Raw genomic sequence first — 20,199 nt, 5'->3', positions numbered from 1 at the left:
TGTCCCCTCAAAGTAACTCAACACACAGCCATTAATGTCTAAACCACTGGCAACAAAAGTGAGTACACCCCTAAGTGAAAATGTCCAAATTGGGCCCAATTAGCCATTTTCCCTCCCTGGTGTCATGTGACTCATTAGTGGCACAAGGTCTCAGGTGTGAATGGGGAGCAGGTGTGTTACATTTGGTGTTATCGCTCTCAGTTCAACATGGCACCTTATGGCAAAGAACTCTGAGGATCTGAAAAAAATAATTGTTGCTCTACATAAAGATGGCCTGGGCTATAAGAAGATTGCCAAGACCCTGAAACTGAGCTGCAGCACAGTGGCCAAGACCATACAGCGGTTTAACTGGACAGGTTCCACTCAGAACAGGCCTCGCCATGCTCGACCAAAGACGTTGAGTGCATGTGCTCAGCGTCATATCCAGAGGTTGTCTTTGGGAAATAGACATATGAGTGCTGCCAGCATTGTTTCAGAGGTTGAAGGGGTGGGGGGTCAGCCTGTCAGTGCTCAGACCATACGCCGTACACTGCATCAAATTGGTCTGCATGGCTGTCGTTCCAGAAGGAAGCCTCTTCTAAAGATGCAGAAGAAAGCCCGCAAACAGTTTGCTGAAGACAAGCAGACTAAGGACATGGATTACTGGAACCATGTCCTGTGGTCTGATGAGACCAAGGTAAACTTATTTGGTTCAGATAAATCAAGCGTGTGTGGCGGCAACCAGGTGAGGAGTACAAAGACAAGTGTGTCTTGCCTACAGTAAAGCGGGAGTGTCATGGTCTGGGGCTGCATGAGTGCTCCCGGCAGTGGGGATCTACAGTTCATTGAGGGAACCATGAATGCCAACATGTACTGTGACATACTGAAGCAGAGTATGATCAACTCCCTTCGGAGACTGGGCTTCAGGGTAGTATTCCAACATGATAACGACCCAAAACACACCTCCAAGACGACCACTGCCTTGCTAAAGAAGCTGAGGGTAAAGATGATGGACTGGGCAAGCATGTATCCAGACCTAAACCCGATTGAGCATCTGTGGGGCATCCTCAAACAGAAGGTGGAGGAGTGCAAGGTCTCTAACATCCACCAGCTCCGTGATGTCATCATGGAGGAGTGGAAGAGGACTCCAGTGGCAACCTGTGAAGCTCTGGTGAACTCCATGCCCAAGAGGGTTAAGGCAGTGCTGGAAAATGATGGTGGCCACACAAAATATTGACACTTTGGGCCCAATTTTGACATTTTCACTTAGGGGTGTACTCACTTTTGTTGCCAGCAGTTTAGACATTAATTGCTGTGTGAGTTATTTTGAGGGGACAGCAAATTTACAATGTTATACGAGCTGTACACTCACTACTTTACATTGTAGTAAAGTGTCATTTCTTCAGTGTTGTCACATGAAAAGATATACTCAAATATTTACAAAAATGTGAGGGGTGTACTCACTTTTGTGATATACTGTATATGGACTTGGTATTTTACCAAATATTGCTATCTTCTGTATATCACCCCTACCTTGTCACAACACAACTGATTTGACTCAAACTCGTTAAAAAAGAAAGAAATTCCACAAATTAACTTAACAAGGCACACCTGTTAATTGAAATGCATTCCAGGTGATTACCTCGAAGCTGGTTGAGAGAATGCCAAGAGTGTGCAAAGCTGTCATCAAAGCAAAGGGCGGAATAATCTCAAATATTAAATATATCTTGATATGTTTGAATTGATTTAATTTACTTTTACGCGTTTTTCATGGTATCCAATTTGGTAGCCCCATGGGTCTCCCGGTCACGGCCGTCTGCGACGGAAAGTAATGTGTTTTTCTCGCGATATCCTGGACATGAACCAGAGAGGGAGCGGAACGTTTCCCATTAGTTACCACAGCCACAATGTCAGTTCATTATGGTACAAATCCATGAAAACATACATTTGGTTTGGGGTCTTAATTTAAGGTTAGGCATAACGTTAGTAATGTGGTTAAGGTCATGTTTAAAATCACATTTTGAGAAGCTAATTTGTATAGTTGACTTTGTGGCTGTGGTTTCTAGTGACGACCAAACGCAACAAGAATTTACTTTTTTATGCATTAACAAGAACTGACACCCAGCTACCTAAAGCTGATACTAATATGTTATGTATGCAGGAGCTTAACACGTATAGTGTAATTTCTTACAGTATAGCAGACAGTTGGCTTGATTTTGCAACAAGGATAGAGAGTTGGTGGTTCTGAAAAACACTTAAAGGCCGAAAGTTTATCAGCTGATGAGATTTGCTTTTGAGTACTGTGAGGAAACGTTAGTAGCTCTCCCACAGATAGACAAGTATGTTGCTCAAACTAAGCTGAAGAAGTGAAGAGCTTGCGAGCGCATTATCTACTGGTTTACCATTGATAATATTCACTTCATTTTGTAGTACGTTTTGTTGATAAATGAAACGTTATTACTGTTTTTTTTTTAAACGATTGCCACCTCCTGCGGCTGTGTTCTTGAGCTGTCAATGAACAGAGGGATCACAGATTCGACTCCGGCGTCGAGACAGAAGTCAACTCGTCCCAAATGAAGAACGGATGATCAGCAACTTTCCAACTGGATTCTAAAAATGCATATAATTCTACACGAGGATTTTCACATCCATTTTTGCATGATTTACTTTTGGTACATTTTATGCGCACCGGTTGTGTTCTAGATGCTAGTTTTGTGTTTAATTTCTACAAGTCATTTTCACTCCATGCTCGGGTGACGGGATGGAAGTTGAGCGGTATCGGCCTTAACAAGTGAGACTGGGATCTCTTGAGGATTTGATTCTGGTGTGAAGTTATGACAATGACGGGATCAATGGAAAATTCTTTCAAACAAGCTTTAAAGAAACCTCCATCACTACGGACAGCAGAGGTAAGCAAGCTGGCTAAGCTGTGTGTTCTTGGTTTGAATTTCTCAAGTCAGAAAGCTAAAGTAGCTTACTGCCCTTCGCTAGCTGGAGTAATTTAGCTAGCTAGCATGCTAACGCACGAGTTGACGAGGAGCAGTGTTTTAACCATCCACCCAGCCAGTCACTGAGTTTGTTTTGTTACCAGGAAAATAAGAATGAACCATCTAGCTATTATTTTATTTGTGTTGTGTGTGTGTACTGAAGTTACTAAGCTAGTTGGCTATCCAAAACATGAGAGCGAACATGCTAACTAACGTTACTACGTGAGTGAGTTTGTCGATTATATTTAAATGACGTCACGAAGATCGTTCATTAACGTTATGGTCTCCCTTAGTTTTCTGAAAAGCTGCATCTTGAAATATTAAATTATTATGCAATTGTTGTCCTATTATATATTATAGGGCCAGGCTCCGGTCGAATATTTTCAACAGAATCCCTCGGTGACTGTCAGTTTGATTACTGTTAGGGGATTTGTGAGAATGCAGTTTTTAGTCACTGTTCTTTGTGAATCCAAACCTCAGCCCATTAAAACTGGAGTCCCAGCTGTGTTGGCACTGCTTTTCCTATACTATCTCCCTAAGGAGTCTGTTTGTTGCAGAACATTTTGAATTGCAAGCATTTTACAATAGGTTAAATGCAATCGGTTAAATACCTCCCACAGCCAAGTTCAAAAGCCTATTTTATTTTCACTGATCTATCAATGACTAGAACGTATTTAACCTTTATTTAACTATGCAAGTCCGTTAAGAACAAATTCTTATTTACAATGACGGCCTACACCGGCTAAACCCACACGACGTTGGGCCAATTGTGGGCCGCCCTATGGGACTCCCAATCACGACTGGTTGTGTGTGATACAGCCTGGAATCTCACCAGGGTGTCTGTAGTGACTTCTCTAGCGCTGCGATTCAGTGGCTTAGACCACTGCACCACTCGGGAGCCCCAAGTACTCTGCACTTTTTCAGAAAGTGAGTACATAATACAAAGTGACAACTCTCTAACAATCATGTTTTGGTCCTCAAACATAAACAAACAGTGGTTAAAAAAGTAGTAATGAGGGTATCTTAGGGATATGAATGAAAATGTGTTGCTTTTTGTACCGGTTACCTTGTAGGCCGAGAGAGGCATTGCATGCTTGGTTGTCAAATGTTGGGCTTTGTGTGTGATATTTATGCTGCATGTATGGGTGGTGTCCCAAATCGTGCCCTTTCCCATACATAATGCTCTATGGCCCCTGGTCAAAAGTAGTGCACTATGTAGGAAATAGGGTGCCATTTGGGGGACACATGATGTCCTGCATTTCCAGTTAATCATCCCCCTCTATCCACTGTGCCAGTAGAAGTGCATGATTTACTATACTGCTATTGAGTTTAGCACGGATATCAGACATTTTTTATAGCAGTCCACACCATATTTTCAAAGTTCTCCTAGCAACAGGCACCGGATGATGGAGCTCATATCACACCGTTTTCTTTTCTAGACATGAGTGTGGTGCACGTTTTACTCTGGGAATTGGAAGAGTCTCTGTTTGAGCTGGATCTCCCTGGGTTCCCCGAAAACAGATTAGAAGAAAAAACTAATGTTATAAAAGATAAGAACAGTTTCTCCTTCTGGTTGCCCTGTAGTTGAATAACCATGTGTTGTTGTTCAGGAGATTGTGTGGTCCATCCATGCCTAAGGGTAGGGAGTCCTATTGGGCACATTTTTTAAAATTCCACCATGAGAGGCTAAACCTTTCTTATATGGTAAGGTCTCTGGATTCTACTACACAGAATTGTCACACGTGCTGTGACAATTCATATGGGGGGAAAAAAAAAATCAGAGGACTGCATATTTAACAGTACTAACCCATAATTTTTCAGCAATAAAACATAGGCCTCTTTCGCAATGTGAAGTTGATGGCTTTGGTGTGATGTGTATCACTCATCCATTGACTAGTTGAGGTGGAACATATAGGTCACAGCTGCTTGTGAGAATGAGACCGCAGAAGGTGTGAGTTTGGAACATACACCTACTTCACAAAACTAGGCTCATATCCTGTACTTGGACTGTTAGCTTAACCAACTGAATGACAAGAGTAGCATAATGATAGTCTTATACATTATCTCTGATGTCATTGATTTGCAAAATACCACACATCTTGTCAACAAATACTCATACACCTCGATCACACTGACCAGAAGTACATTCATTTCCAATGGAACGATGCGTTTGCCTTGAACCATTGCGTTGAAGAGTCTGTTGCAATGCGTTCTGTTTGGTGCATACATTGGATTTATTAAAGGTTCACCTTCCAACAGGACAACAACCCTAAGCACACAGCCAAGACAACGCAGGAGTGGCTTCGAGACAAGTCTCAATGTCCTCGAGTGGCCCAGCCAGAGCCCAGATTTGAACTAGACCGAACATCTCTGGAGTAGAGGTCGACCGATTGAAATCTGCCTTGCCGATTTTAAGTTATAACAATTGGTAATCTGCCTTTTTGGACACCGATTATGGCCGATTACATTGCAATCCACGAGGAGACTGCGTGGCAAGCTGACCACCTGTTACGTCAGTGCAGCATCAAAAGGAGCCACGGTAAGTTGCTAGCTAGCATTAAACTTATCTCATGAAAAACAACCAATCTTCACATAACTAGTGATTATCTACATATGGGTGATGATATTACTATGTTAACTAGCTTGTCCTGTGTTGCATATAATCAAAGCGGTGCCTGTTAATTTATCATCGAATCACAGCCTACTTCAACTTCGCCAAACGGGTGATGATTTAACAAAATAACATTCGTGAAAACACAATCGTCGCACGATTAAAATCAATACACAGAAGTGTATATATATTTTTAAACCTGCATATTTAGTTCAAATAAAGGCATGTTAGCAGGCAATATTAACTAGGGAAGTTGTCACTTCTCTTGCGTTCAGTGCAAGCAGAGTCAGGGTATATGCAGGAGTTTGGGCCACCTGGCTCATTGCGAACTGTGTGAAGACCATTTCTTCCTAACAAAGACTGTAATTAATTTGCCAGAATGTTACATAATTATGACATACATTGCACAACCTTCAATGTTAACAGCAATATTTAGACTTAGGGTTTCCACCCGTTAGATAAAATACGGAACAGTTCCGTATTTCACTGAAAGAATAAACGTTTTAGGATAGTTTCCGGATTTGACCATAGGCTCATATTTCTGTGTTTATTATATTATAATTAAGTCTATGACTTGATAGAGCAGTCTGACTGAGTGGTGGTAGGCAGCATTCATTCAAACAGCACTTTACTGCGTTTGCCAGCAGCTCTTAGCAATACTTGATTCATCGGCTGGAAGTCATAAACAGCGCTCCTGAGATTAGGCTGGCAATACAGAAGTGCCTATTTGAACATCCAATAGTCCAACATCCAATAGTAGGTATATGAAATACAAATGGTATAGAGAGAAATAGTCCTATAATAACACCAAACTTAAAACTTCTTACTTGGGAATATTGAAGACTCCTGTTAAAAGGAACCACCAGCTTTCATATGTTCTTATATTTTGCGCAAGGAACTTAAACGTTAGCTTTCTTACATGGCACATATTGCACTTTTACTTTACTTGTCAACACTGTTTTTGCATTATTTAAACCAAATTGAACATGTTTCATTATTTATTTGACACTTTTAAAATGTATTTTATGTTATATTATGTTAAAATAAGTGTTCATTATTAATTCAGTATTGTTGTAATTGTCATTGCGTATATAAAATCTGCCGATTTAAAAGAGTTTTTTTTTATTTTTTAAAATAAATAAATCAGTATCGGCTTTTTTTGGTCCTCCAATTGGTATCAGCGTTGAAGTCAGTCGGTCGACCTCTACTTTGGAGAGATCTGAAAATAGCTGTGCAGCGACGCTCCCCATCCAACCTGTCAGTACTTGAGAATCTGCAGAAAAGAATGGGAGAAACTCCCGAAATACAGGTGTTCCAAGCTTGTAGCGTCATACCTAAGACTTGAGGCTGTAATCACTGTCAAAGGTGCTTCAACAATGTACAGAGTAAAGAATCTGAATACAGTATTTATGTAAATGTTATATTTCAGTTTATTTTTTATAAATTAGCAACATTTTCTAAAAATCTGTTTTTGCTTTGTCATTATGGGGTATTGTGTGTAGATTGAGGGGAACAAAAACTATTTAACAAAATTTTGAAAAAAGTCAAGGGGTCTGAATACTTTCCGAATGCACTGTATTTGTAAGGTTAGAATCTTCAGTGTTCAAGGAAGATCTTTACATCATCGGCGTTACTTGTCAATAAGGCTATAAAAATAATATTTTGTAACTTTGTCAGAATTACATGACCAGTATTGAATATAGGAGAATACTAGCCAATTTTGAGAGCTTGAGAGAGAGTTTTACAACAGTATGCAGCATTGGTTTCTCAAACTGTGCACCTGTATCAACTGTGTTGGCCATTTTCGGTTTTATACGAGTGCCGGTGGATGTTTTTTTTAGGACATCAGACATGACATTAATGCATGCTAATAGTTAACCAGCCAAACTACACTGTTTTGAATTGGCTATCTAGTTAAACAACAGAACATCATTATTTTCCCTACTGTGCTAATCGTTCGCTTGCTCGCCTCTGGCAACAGACAACTGGCACACTCAGGTGTTGCACACACCATGACTTTTGTATGATTTTCATTGCTGTCCAAAAATGAGCTGTAACTGGGCAAATATCTCGCTAACATTTATTAACAAATGTGCAAATGCTGCTCGCTTTGATCTCAAATGCATCTTGTGACTGCATGATTTGAAAGACTACTCGTGCCTGTCAATGCAGGCCTACAACAATTATACCCCAATACACTGTGCAGATATTGGGAGGACAGTGAGCAAAACATTACATCTGGAAGACACTTTGCTCAAACCGTTTGTTTTACTTGCCCTGAGCAAGAGGACAAGAGTTAATGTCGAGGCCTGTATATGTTTTTGTACGGTCTCTGGAGGGACTCTGAGTTAACACGGGCTGCTTGTGACCTGGGATCCTGAAAGCACTCCTTGTAGGCTAATAAAATCCCCATGGTCCAGATCAAGCAAACTAATTAGCGGGTCCGTTTAGAAGAGGAGAATGCGCTTGAAATTAAAGCGAGTGAGTCAAGTCACTGATTGTGCAGTGGTAGACCTATGTAGCTGGCTGCAGGTTCAAACGTTATAGCCTATAGGTTCCAAATAAACTTACACCGCCAACTAGACCACTATGTCTCATCCACAGGATCTCAATGACGTCAAACTCTCTGGTCCATCAGCTGCTGCTGCTTCTAAAGCTTATGTGTATTGGTACAAGACGAGCTAATATTTCAAGTCTGTACTGGCTGTGTGGTGTGAAGTAGAGGGCTGCATTCACCTGCAGGTCCCGACAGATCATTGCGGTGCAGTCAGCATTTTTCATGATGCGGGTAGTCAGATCAGACAACTGGGATTGAAATATTTTGGAGATGATCATCTCTTTGCTTTGTTATGCGTTAGCCTACCTGTTGCATTAGAAGCACTTCATTGTCACATTATTCACACACCCAGAATTCGCTGCTTCATCTTCAGTAGGCTACCTCTCCTAGTTGGGCGTGCAAGATAAAGTGCGCAGAAGACATCAAAACTATGAAATAACACATGGAATCATGTAGTAACCAAAAAAGTGTTAAACAAATCCTAAATATATTTGAGATTCTTCAAAGTAGCCACCTTTTGCCTTGACAGCTTTGCACACTCTTGGCATTCTCTCAACCAGCTTCATGAGGTAGTCACCTGGATGCATTTCAATTAACAGGTGTGCCTTAAGTTCATTTGTGGAATTTATTTCCTACTTAATGCGTTTGAGCCAACCAGTTGTGTTGTGACAAGGTAGGCGTGGTATACAGAAGATAGTCCTATTTCGTAAAATACCAAGTCCATATTATGGCAAGAACAGCTCAAATAAGCAAAGAGAAACGACAGTCCATCATTACTTTAAGACATTAAGGTCAGTCAATACGGAACATTAAAAAAACCAGGAAAGTTTCTTCAAGTACAGTCGCAAAAACCATCAAGCGCTATGATGGAACTGGCTCCTTTGAGGACCACCACAGAAAAGACCCAGAGTTACCTCTGCTGCAGAGAATAAGTTCATTTCAGCCTCACAAATAAAGGAATGCTTCACATAGTTCAAGTAACAGACACATCAACTGTTTAGAGGAGACTGTGTGAATCAGGCCTTCATGGTCGAATTGCTGCAAAGAAACCACTACTAAAGGACACCAATAATAAGAGACTTGCTTGGGCGAAGAAACACAATCAATGGACATTAGACTGGTGTAAATCTGTCTTTTAGTCTGTTGATTCCAAATGTGTGATTTTTGGTTCCAACCACCATGTCTTTGTGAGATGCTGAGAAGGTGAACGGATGATCTCCACATGTGGTTCCCACTGTGAAGTATGGAGGAGGAGGTGTTATGGTGTGGGGGTGCTTTGCTGGTGACATTGTCTGTCTCCAGTCTGATTTATTTAGTATTCAAGGCACACTTAACCAGCATGGCTACCACAGCATTCTGCAGCGATATGCCGTCCCATCTGGTTTGCGCTTAGTGGGACTATCATTTGTTTTTCAACAGGACAATGACCCAACACACCTCCAGACTGTGGAAGAGCTGTTTGACCAAGAAGGATAATTATGGAGTGCTGCATCAGATGATCTGGCCTCCACAATCACCCCACCTCAACTGAGATGGCTTGGGATGAGTTGAACTGCAGAGTGAAGGAAAAGCAGCTAACAAGTGCACAGCATTTGTGGGAACTCCTTTAAGTCTTTTGGAATTGAATTTAGGTGAAGCTGGTTGAGAAACTGCCAAGAGTGTGCAAAGCTGTCATCACGGCAAAGGGATTGCTACTTTGAAGAATCTAAACTTTTTTATTTACTACATGATGCTATAGGTGTTACTTCATAGTTGTATGTCTTCACTATTTTCTACATTGTAGAATAGTAAAAAAAAAGAAAGTGAGTAGGCGTGTCAACTTTGACTGGTACTCTATATATGGTCTCAATTAAATAGAGTAGGCAGTTATTTAAAAACAAAAATTTATATATACTTCCTTAATTTGATTAGGCTATGGTTTAGAACATTACCGAGAAATAAATATTGATCACCCATATTCTGTCTGAAAATCGTCCCAATCGTAAAAGGTAGGCTGTAAAACATTGCTCAAGAGAAAGTGCAAGTCCCCAAATCTCTTCAAGCTATGTGTAGTCTAATGGCTGATATTGCCCAGTAATACTGAAAGCCTAATATAATGGTCCATGTGAGAATCTCTGGTAATATGACCTATTTCTTAGGTTATTTTGGAGCATTTGGATATTGCTTTTAGGGTGCAAAATTACTGAGAGCTGCGTCATCACATACGTCTAAAATAACATTGCGGGACTGCGGTTGGGTTCAGGACCAGTTCTTGTGTGAGTCGGACAGAAAGCCATCGGGTGTGGGCGGGTGCAGTATGAAAAGCTTTAGGCAGGAGCGGGATGAATCAGGCTGCCTGGCCTGAGTGTAAAGCAGCATTCCATGCAGGACTCTGGGCATGAAGAGGCATATTCCCTCAGAGCCACTTTACAGATAGTGAAAGCAGACGCTGCATGCCACTCTGATGTAGGAAGGCTACACTAGTCACAAAGGTCAACGTTTCACTGCGGTAGAGCAATGGGAATTTTTGTAGAATTAATGAAAAGAACACATCCTGAAAATAAATTATATTTTAAAGGAAGGGCATTACTTAAAAATCATACAATGTGATTTTCTGGATTTTTGTTTTAGATTCCGTCTCACGGTTGAAGTGTACCTATGATAAAAAATTACAGACCTCTACTTGCTTTGTAAGTAGGAAAACCTGCCAAATCGGCAGTGTATCAAATACTTGTTCTCCCCACTGTATAAACCTTTCTTTGAGTGCGCAGCATTACTAGTTATTGTTTATGGCCTTATTTCATGTTAATTACTTTTGAGGAATATGTAGATTGCATTTAACTGGTTAAAGAGTGACATTATCTTTTAATGTTTGCCCCTTATTGTTCTTATCTCTCTATAGGGAGTCCCGGAAGTAGACTACAAACTCTTGGGTTAAAACTGTCGCCATGGTAGTCTTATTAAAGTGTATTTATTACCTTGCTAAACTGGTCTGGAATCACTGTCTGTGTCAGTTTAACTCTCCCTCTGGGTGAGATTTTTTATTTATTATTTATATATATAACGAAAAGCGGGCCTTGTAACCCCTCCTACTCTTTCAAGCTAGCTCAAATATCTAGCTAGGTTACAAACATCCTGCTTAGAACCCATTGCGATGTAATTTAACACAATAACATTCCACTCAACAGCTTTGCTAAGGTACAATAGAGAGTGACCAGGAAAATGTGCTGCTTCTTTGAGTGTCTTTGGACAGATTAGTCTAGATTGGACTATGGTCATTCTCTTTTTTGCATTGCGTTCCCTGGTAAAATGTATAAACTCGTAATATAATCTGGCCAATTTGGAGTAGGACACTGCTCATGCAATTCGGCATAACAATCACTGTTTCCTGACCTGATGAGCCATGCTGCCTTTATTTTCCCCAAGATTAAATATTGTCACTTTTTTTAAGGTGACATGTTTAGAGTACAATTCCATATACTGTCATTGACAAAATGGTACTGGCTTAAGACCAATGTGGAGACCCCCCTGTTTATTGTACTATGGAAAAGTGGAGTCACCCAGTATAACAAAATACCTTATTGCAGTGAGTCTCACATTTTCCCTCAATTTGGTCTGGTCCTCTCTAAACACTGCTGTGGAAGCTTTGTTTAATTGCAAGGCTATGGCCTCACCCACACTATTTTGTCATCTCTTGAAGCCCATTTTCAGACACTAATACCGGCAGAACACAGATAAATATTTTTAGAGGCATTGTTTCAAAACACGTGGATAAAAGACCTCAACTTGACACGCCCACAGAATGTGCCAGATTCCAAACATTGCCTCTACTGGGATTACTAGCGGGTCCTCAGAGCACTAACATGAAAGAATGAAGCCGGACCTGAACTGACTGTTTGAGGCCCTGACGCCTGCAACAAGAATGCGGCATGCACACCTCCGGCATGCCAGGAATCTGAGCTGGTTCCCTGAAGTGCCCACCCCTCAGGCTGTTCACTCATTGTGATTTTTAAGTGTTCAGCCTCAGAGCAGCGGGTGACCAAGTGGGCAACACGGTGGAGGGGTTAGGAAGAGGGTCAGGAGGTGAGAAGACATGTAAGGAGATTTGTTTTTAATGTCCGGCTCTCTCCTCCTCTCCCCATGCCTGTCAGCTTGAGGCCGCCGCTTAAATTGGATGACTTGTTTAAATGTGGTTTGCCCTTTACAGGTGTGGGAATCTAATTTTAGCTATGGATTGTCTGGCATCAGCACACCTTTCCACACATGTAGGAGACCTGTAGAGAATTGTTCTCATTGTGTGTTGTTGGCAATGTATCTTTGGCTTATGTTTTTAAGGTGTGCCTCAAGTTGAATGCAATGTCCAGTTTAAAGTGAACTGGAATGATTTTGCTAGCTCACCTAGTCTAATTTTACAAGGTTTAGGTGATATTCCCGTAGCATCGTCTATCGGGATGATTGACAGACACCGTCGATGGTGACGACATAGGCGAAACCATTCTGTCACATGACTATTTGAACTTGACTGCTGCTGTGAAGTAAAGAATGTAGTCTCGCAGGGCACAGCAGGGCAGCACACGTGACATTCCCAGTCATTTGAATATTCGTATTTGCTATAGCCTATTTCAATAAATGTTATATACAGAACGCAAGAGAAGGCTTGGCCCCAGTGATGTACTGGGCCGTTTGCATTACCCTCTGTAGTGCAGACGGCCCAGTACGTCACTGAGGCCAAGCTTCCTGCCATCCAGGACCTATATAATAGGCGGTGTCAAAGGAAGGCTTGTAAAATTGTCAGACTCCAGTCACCCAAGTTATAGACTGTTTTCTCTGTCTAGGACCAAAAGGCTCCTCAACAGCTTCTACCCCCAAGCCATTAGACTGCTGAACAATTCATAAAAATTGCCACCAGACAATTTATGTTGACACCCCATGTACACTGCTGCTACTCGCCGTTTGTTTGTTACCTATGCATAGTCACTTTGCCTCCCGCACACTGACTCTGTACCGGTATCCCCTGTATATAGCCTCGTTATTCTTAGTTTTACTTTTTATTATTACTTTTTATTTCAGTCTACTTGGTAAATGTTTTCTTCTTCTTGAACTGCACTGTTGGTTAAGGGCTTGTATAAAGTAAGCATTTCATGCTGTTGTATTCCGCACATGTGACAGAAAAAGTTTGATTTGAATGTAGTCCAGACGGCAGGTAATTTCAATTTAGCAACTCAAAATGTCCAGTTAAAAAATATGGTTTCTCTCTGTCGATGCATGGGCCTAAGGCTTAAGCTTAATTTGTCAACAATAAGAAAAATACTCGTCAAATACCTATTTTTCCCGACTAAAACCAGGACGATAACGAGACGAGATGCCACGGGGAAAAAAACAATAACTATTACAAATTACTTTTCATTTTAGTCGACAGAAATGTGACGAGAATTCCAACTAAGACTAATGGACATTTTGATTTGACATGAAGCTCCTTTTTATCCGTGTTGTCCAATCCTACGCATCCATGCAGAATGTTTCATGCAATCCTCTCATTGGCGTCTTTCAGTTGCGCTGCCTGATCTGATCTGCCCGGCTCTCCCACACAGCTTCCAGGGGGTCACTTCAGTCACTGATTCGAAGCCAGGACAATTGACTTGTAAATAACCTCAAGTAGTAACAATGTTTACTCTCTTTCATATAACCTATTTTTGCTTTGCTTAAATCAAAGCTCAATTTTCCCATGTGCTCTGTTATTTAATCATCTGTGTTGCTGCTCTTGTGCCGTGGTCTGCAAATGCGAGTTGCCGTTGTTTTTTTCCTGAGGAAAAACAAATTTACATTTACATTTAAGTCATTTAGCAGACGCTCTTATCCAGAGCGACTTACAAATTGGTGCATTCACCTTATGACATCCAGTGGAACAGTCACTTTACAATAGTGCATCTAAATCTTAAGGGGGGGGTGAGAGGGATTACTTATCCTATCCTAGGTATTCCTTAAAGAGGTGGGGTTTCAGGTGTCTCCGGAAGGTGGTGATTGACTCCGCTGTCCTGGCGTCGTGAGGGAGTTTGTTCCACCATTGGGGGGCCAGAGCAGCGAACAGTTTTGACTGGGCTGAGCGGGAGCTGTACTTCCTCAGTGGTAGGGAGGCGAGCAGGCCAGAGGTGGATGAACGCAGTGCCCTTGTTTGGGTGTAGGGCCTGATCAGAGCCTGGAGGTACTGAGGTGCCGTTCCCCTCACAGCTCCGTAGGCAAGCACCATGGTCTTGTAGCGGATGCGAGCTTCAACTGGAAGCCATGTTGAATATTAGGAATACAGTAATACTTTTTTTTTCTTTCAAGGAAACCACTATTTACCCCCTTGACAGTTATAATGGGGAGAAAATCTGTGCTGTAAATTGTTTAACCTGTAGCCAAGACTTTATAGCCTATATGGTTAATTATGGCTGGCATTGGTTACAATTTGCCACAATATCTATGTTGCTAAGTAAGCTATACAAGGTGAAAGTAGGCCTTGTCCAACTAGGCCATCTGAATTTACACATGATGGAAGTTAGATGTAGCATAAATATAGTTGGTACATTTTTTTATACTAAATAATCTATGTGAATAAAATGGCTGTGACTAAAATTGTCACATTTTGATCAATTGATAATAGCTAAAACTAACACAGGAGGAGTTTACTAAAATGTGACTAAGACTAAAAGGTAGGCACATCTGTCAACATTATCACTGGGACATTCCTTAACAATCTTAGCTGTTTTAAAATAAATGGCTATATTCCCAACATTTTTGTTGCTCTCTTTCTGCAATTTCCTGCAGTTATACACATTTTTCCATGGGGAGGTCCATGAGAGAGAATCTGTCTTCTCACAAACATCTGTAGCGATCGAACGGTTTGCCCTACTTGTGGGGAGACTTTCACGAACACAATGGTGTTCTCCGTTTTGCTCTACAACCCCCACAAGGGGTACTCGTCTGAAGATGACCAATACAAACACATTTGAAGTACAGAGGTAGTTTAGTGCCCAAAAAACAAAAATATTTCCAGAGCTTTCTGATGTCTCCTAGATGTAGGACAGATGCTTCAAAACCCCATTTCTAGGATGTATTTTTTGTTGTTGCCATTTATGAATGTGTTATTCATTGTGTTGTATATGGGCTATAGTAGTTCAGGACAAATTCAATATTTTTTCAAATCCATAAAACAATTGTTGATACCTAAGTGTCCTGAAATTCTAGATCAAATAGCTAAATGAACCCTCCCCCAACAGACTGTTAGAGGTTAAATATAGTTTTCTGCAATTCTACCTATTTTGCCATAGCATAAGAACATAGCATAAGAACATAGCATAAGAACATAGCATATGCAATCTGAGTGACTCAAACATAACAAAAGTCAGGGAGAATCAAAAATTCAAAAAAATGGATGTCTAGTTTTTATTTAGGTGGTTGTTAGTTCTCAAAGATCTTAAATATGTTAGTGTGGCGGCAATGATATAGGTAAAAACATGGTAGCCATGGGACTAATAATGAGAGAAGACAAACAATATCAATAGCCTATAGAACATTTTTAATGCCAAGTTTTTAAATAAGTTTAAGCTTAAAATGATCCATAGGGTGGGAAAATGCAAGGTTGAAAACCAATAATAACCTATCCTCCCACTAGGCCGAACCATAAAAGCTTTAAGACAAGGTAAAGTTATGAACAGTAGCTTATTTCCCAAATATTCTAGCCTAAGATGGTGTCCTAAAGTTGCTGCTGTAAAAATGAACAAGAATGAAAGTCTATAGCATAGGCTATTCTCAATCACAGCTTTGAGAGATCCAACAAACCAATATATTTATTTACTATTTTATGAGGCAAATAGTCATCTTTAGCCAATTCTGAAGACTATAGACAGGTTATACATCACAGGATAGATAGAAGCAAACTCACTACGGTGAAACATCCTGTTCCTCATCGGACTGTCTATGCTCAATTGTGTGCCCCACACACAACCTTTTCCATGTTGAAGCTCCACCAGAAAGGACTATTAGAGAAGATTTGCCTGCACTTAGTGTCTCTGCCCAGGCTTTCAACTACGTTATCTTTCATCATGATTCATCCCGTTGTAGCATTCTGTACCATCATATCAATGTTTTGGGGGTACATAATCATAACCGCTACAAGACCATGGTGCTTGCCTACGGAGCTGTGAGGGGAACGGCACCTCCAGGCTCTGATCAGGCCCTACACCCAAACAAGGGTACTGCGTTCATCCACCTCTGGCCTGCTCGCCTCCCTACCACTGAGGAAGTACAGTTCCCGCTCAGCCCAGTCAAAACTGTTCGCTGCTCTGGCCCCCCAATGGTGGAACAAACTCCCTCACGACGCCAGGCCAGCGGAGTCAATCACCACCTTCCGGAGACACCTGAAACCCCACCTCTTTAAGGAATACCTAGGATAGGATAAGTAATCCTTCTCACCCCCCCCCCTTTAAGATTTAGATGCACTATTGTAAAGTGACTTCCACTGGATGTCATAAGGTGAATGCACCAATTTGTAAGTCGCTCTGGATGAGAGCGTCTGCTAAATGACTTAAATGTAATGTAATGTAATGTAAATGGACAACGGCTGACATTGCCCAACCCTAAACCCAACTACAGGATGTTCAGATGTATTGTGAAAGTCCACACACATATCTGGCCCCCTGCCCTTTGACACACAGTCAAGGACTACTTACACTCATTTATTGCCCAATGATTGTTACCATTCCATCCTGTTCTTATCAGACAACAGCAGCACACACTAACAGCAGCCAGCGGCATGCTTTGTCTCTCCTGGCTCAGAGGCTCTGCACATGCTGTGTGAGTTCAGGTCTGTTGCAGGCCTCCACTGGGCTCCTGTCACACTGGAGCTCATTGAAATCACCTCCACCCCCTCCTTGTCTAGTTGAAGGGCTGCTGGATGGCAGCAGCAGGGAGGGTCATGTGCCTTTTTTCAACTAGGCAAGTCGGTTAATAACAAGTTCTTATTTACGATGACTGCCTACCCCGGACAAACCCGGACGACACTGGGCCAATTGTGCGCAGCCCTACGGGACTCCCAATCACTGCCGGATGTGATTCAGCCTGGATTCAAACCAGGGACTGTAGTGATGCCTCTTGCACTGGGATGCAGTGCCTTAGACCGCTGCAGCGCTCCGGAGCCCTATGCGCTCAACCTGTTGCTATGGGCCACATAGAGCGTGTGAAATTATAAATGTGTGTGTGTGAAAAAGATAATTGACCTATTTTTAAAGAATATAATCTCTGAGAGAGAACCACCAAAATAAAACTAGATATTGAAAATTCCCAAAACAATGAATTTAGCAATATTCATTTTGTTATTATGTTTGAGCAAAAGAACACAGCATTATCCATGGTAAAATGCATAGAATTGCGGGAAACTAGCTTTTCAAACAGCTAAATTATCTCCGTTCCATTGCAGAATATGTTAAATTTCATGAAATAAGCGTTAAAACTGTAACGTTTTCTCTTAGCTGCATGGCAAAATGTATAGAACTGTAGGAAATTTGTGTTAAAATTGTAAAACAAAATCTCAGTGCGATGGTGTAAAAACCCCTGTTCTTAGTGGTTGAACTTCTATCAGTCCTGCTCGGGGAATGTTTTGTGTGGGACTAGAAACAAAAGAGTAAGGAGCAGGCTACAGAAGCACTCAAGTTCAATCTGTTTCTCAGTAAACCAAAGGCTGTCCCCCTGATAAGATGCCATTCCCCCGGGGCTACAGACATGTTAATGCTGCCGAGGTGATAAGTGACTCTGTAGTCACCATCATGGGAGCCATGTTCAGCCAACATGCCTTCTGAATTCCCATGATGCAAATGTATTCAACCCGGGTTATGGGGTTGAGGGCTTTTTCTCCATCTTTGAGCCAATCCCCAATGTGCCGTCCTTTATAATATCACAGCCTTTAAGTGTCTAGTTCAGTGTATTTAATATCCACCAGCCAATACACTGCTATCTGGAAAATGTTACTGTGCATGACTCATTGTTGCAGAGCAGAGTCAGTATTTGATAAAACACTGCTTGCCTGTTGTGTTGCCTTTGACACCTAGCTAAGCTTTGCAGGCACCCTGTGGACTGAGACAAGTGAAAGCATGTAGGCCACAGCCTCACAGAACCTGCAGTGTGTGTGTGTGTGTGTGTGTGTGTGTGTGTGTGTGTGTAAGCCCAGCCTCAAACATTGACTCTGGGCTGAGCTGGCAGCAGAGGCTACAGCCTCATCACAGTGAGCTCAACACTGCATGCCCTTTAAAACAACTACTTTGTTGGAGATGAACCACACTTTGTTTCTCCTACAAGTTGACTTCCAGGCTTGGGAATAGAGGAAGAAATGATCTGTAACGTTTTGTTATTTTTTAGAATATGGAGAAACCTGACAGGTTGTTCATAACTTAGATTATGACTTGGAGTTCTTGGGATGCCAAAAACCTGAGGCTCCAAGTTGCTGTCATAACTTCGCTGTTCTCTACAGTCCTAAATACATTTCAAAACTTGGCAAGGTCTCTGCAAATTAGCTAGGTTACATAATGGGAACATTGTCTGGGGTTTCCATGACAACATTAAGGGCTGGCTGGTGGAGAGACTGCTGCTGTACTGTAGTGTGGTGGGTGCTGTCAAATACCAGCCCCTCTTTTAGGGCTGGCTGGTGGAGAGACTGCAGCTGTACTGTAGTGTGGTGGGTGCTGCCAACTACCACCCCCTCTTTTAGGGCTGGCTGGTGGAGAGACTGCAGCTGTACTGTAGTGTGTGCTGCCAACTACCACCCCTTCTTTTAGGGCTGGCTGGTGGAGAGACTGCAGCTGTACAGTAGTGTGGTGGGTGCTGCCAACTACCACCCCCTCTTTTAGGGCTGGCTGGTGGAGAGACTGCAGCTGTACTGTAGTGTGGTGGGTGCTGTCAAATACCACCCCCTCTTTTAGGGCTGGCTGGTGGAGAGACTGCAGCTGTACTGTAGTGTGGTGGGTGCTGTCAAATACCACCCCCTCTTTTAGGGCTGGCTGGTGGAGAGACTGCAGCTGTACTGTAGTGTGGTGGGTGCTGCCAACTACCACCCCCTCTTTTAGGGCTGGCTGGTGGAGAGACTGCAGCTGTACAGTAGTGTGGTGGGTGCTGCCAACTACCACCCCCTCTTTTAGGGCTGGCTGGTGGAGAGACTGCAGCTGTACTGTAGTGTGGTGGGTGCTGCCAACTACCACCCCCTCTTTTAGGGCTGGCTGGTGGAGAGACTGCAGCTGTACTGTAGTGTGGTGGGTGCTGCCAACTACCACCCCTTCTTTTCCATTTATTTATTTTATTTTATTTCACCTTTATTTAACCAGGTAGGCTAGTTGAGAACAAGTTCTCATTTACAATTGCGACCTGGTCAAGATAAAGCAAAGCAGTGTGACACATACAACAACAGTTACACATGGAGTAAAACAAACATACAGTAGAAACAAGTCTATATACAATGTGAGCAAATGAGGTGAGATAAGGGAGGTAAAGGCAAAAAAAAGCCATGGTGGCAAAGTAAATACAATATAGCAAGTAAAACACTGGAATGGTAGTTTTGCAGTGGAAGAATGTGCAAAGTAGAGAGAAATAATGGGGTGCAAAGGAGCAAAATAAATAAATACAGTAGGGGGAGAGGTAGTTGTTTGGGCTAAATTATAGGTGGGCTATGTACAGGTGCAGTAATCTGTGAGCTGTTCTGACAGCTGGTGCTTAAAGCTAGTGAGGGAGATAAGTGTTCCCAGTTTCAGAGATTTTTGTAGTTCGTTCCAGTCATGAGGCAGCAGCGAACTGGAAGGAGAGGCGGCCAAAGAAAGAATTGGTTTTGGGGGTGACTACAGAGATATACCTGCTGGAGCGTGTGCTACAGGTGGGTGCTGCTATGGTGACCAGAGAGATATACCTGCTGGAGCGCGTGCGTGTCCATGATGCCCTATTTCTAGCTGGGCTTTTTAGTCTGGGCTTCAGACTTTTAAGAACTTGATCTTAAGACAGACTTTATTTTTACTCCGTAAGGAATCGCCGGGTTGAAAGTCTGCACTTCGGGTCTGAGAAACCAGACT

At 42.0% G+C, this 20,199-nt stretch overlaps 1 protein-coding gene across 4 annotated transcripts in view; it reads left to right on the top strand.

Moving 5' to 3' along the window:
* Positions 1 to 2,107: 2,107 nt before the first annotated feature.
* The window catches only part of LOC124013748 (rap guanine nucleotide exchange factor 6-like), a 429,435-nt gene continuing 411,343 nt past the window's right edge, over positions 2,108 to 20,199 (top strand). For 2 of the 4 annotated variants that reach the window (XM_046328248.1, XM_046328242.1), the window contains exon 1: positions 2,108 to 2,888. In XM_046328248.1, coding sequence (XP_046184204.1) covers positions 2,814 to 2,888 — 75 coding nt within the window. In that variant the 5' untranslated portion in view covers positions 2,108 to 2,813. The remainder of the gene's footprint in view (positions 2,889 to 20,199) is intronic. The other 2 variants (XM_046328266.1, XM_046328257.1) reach the window with 1 other exon arrangement.

This window comes from Oncorhynchus gorbuscha, linkage group LG02 (assembly GCF_021184085.1).
Source record: "Oncorhynchus gorbuscha isolate QuinsamMale2020 ecotype Even-year linkage group LG02, OgorEven_v1.0, whole genome shotgun sequence".
NCBI lineage: Eukaryota > Metazoa > Chordata > Actinopteri > Salmoniformes > Salmonidae > Oncorhynchus > Oncorhynchus gorbuscha.
Note: the sequence above shows the minus strand (reverse complement) of the source record. Positions and strands in the feature narration are given on the sequence as shown.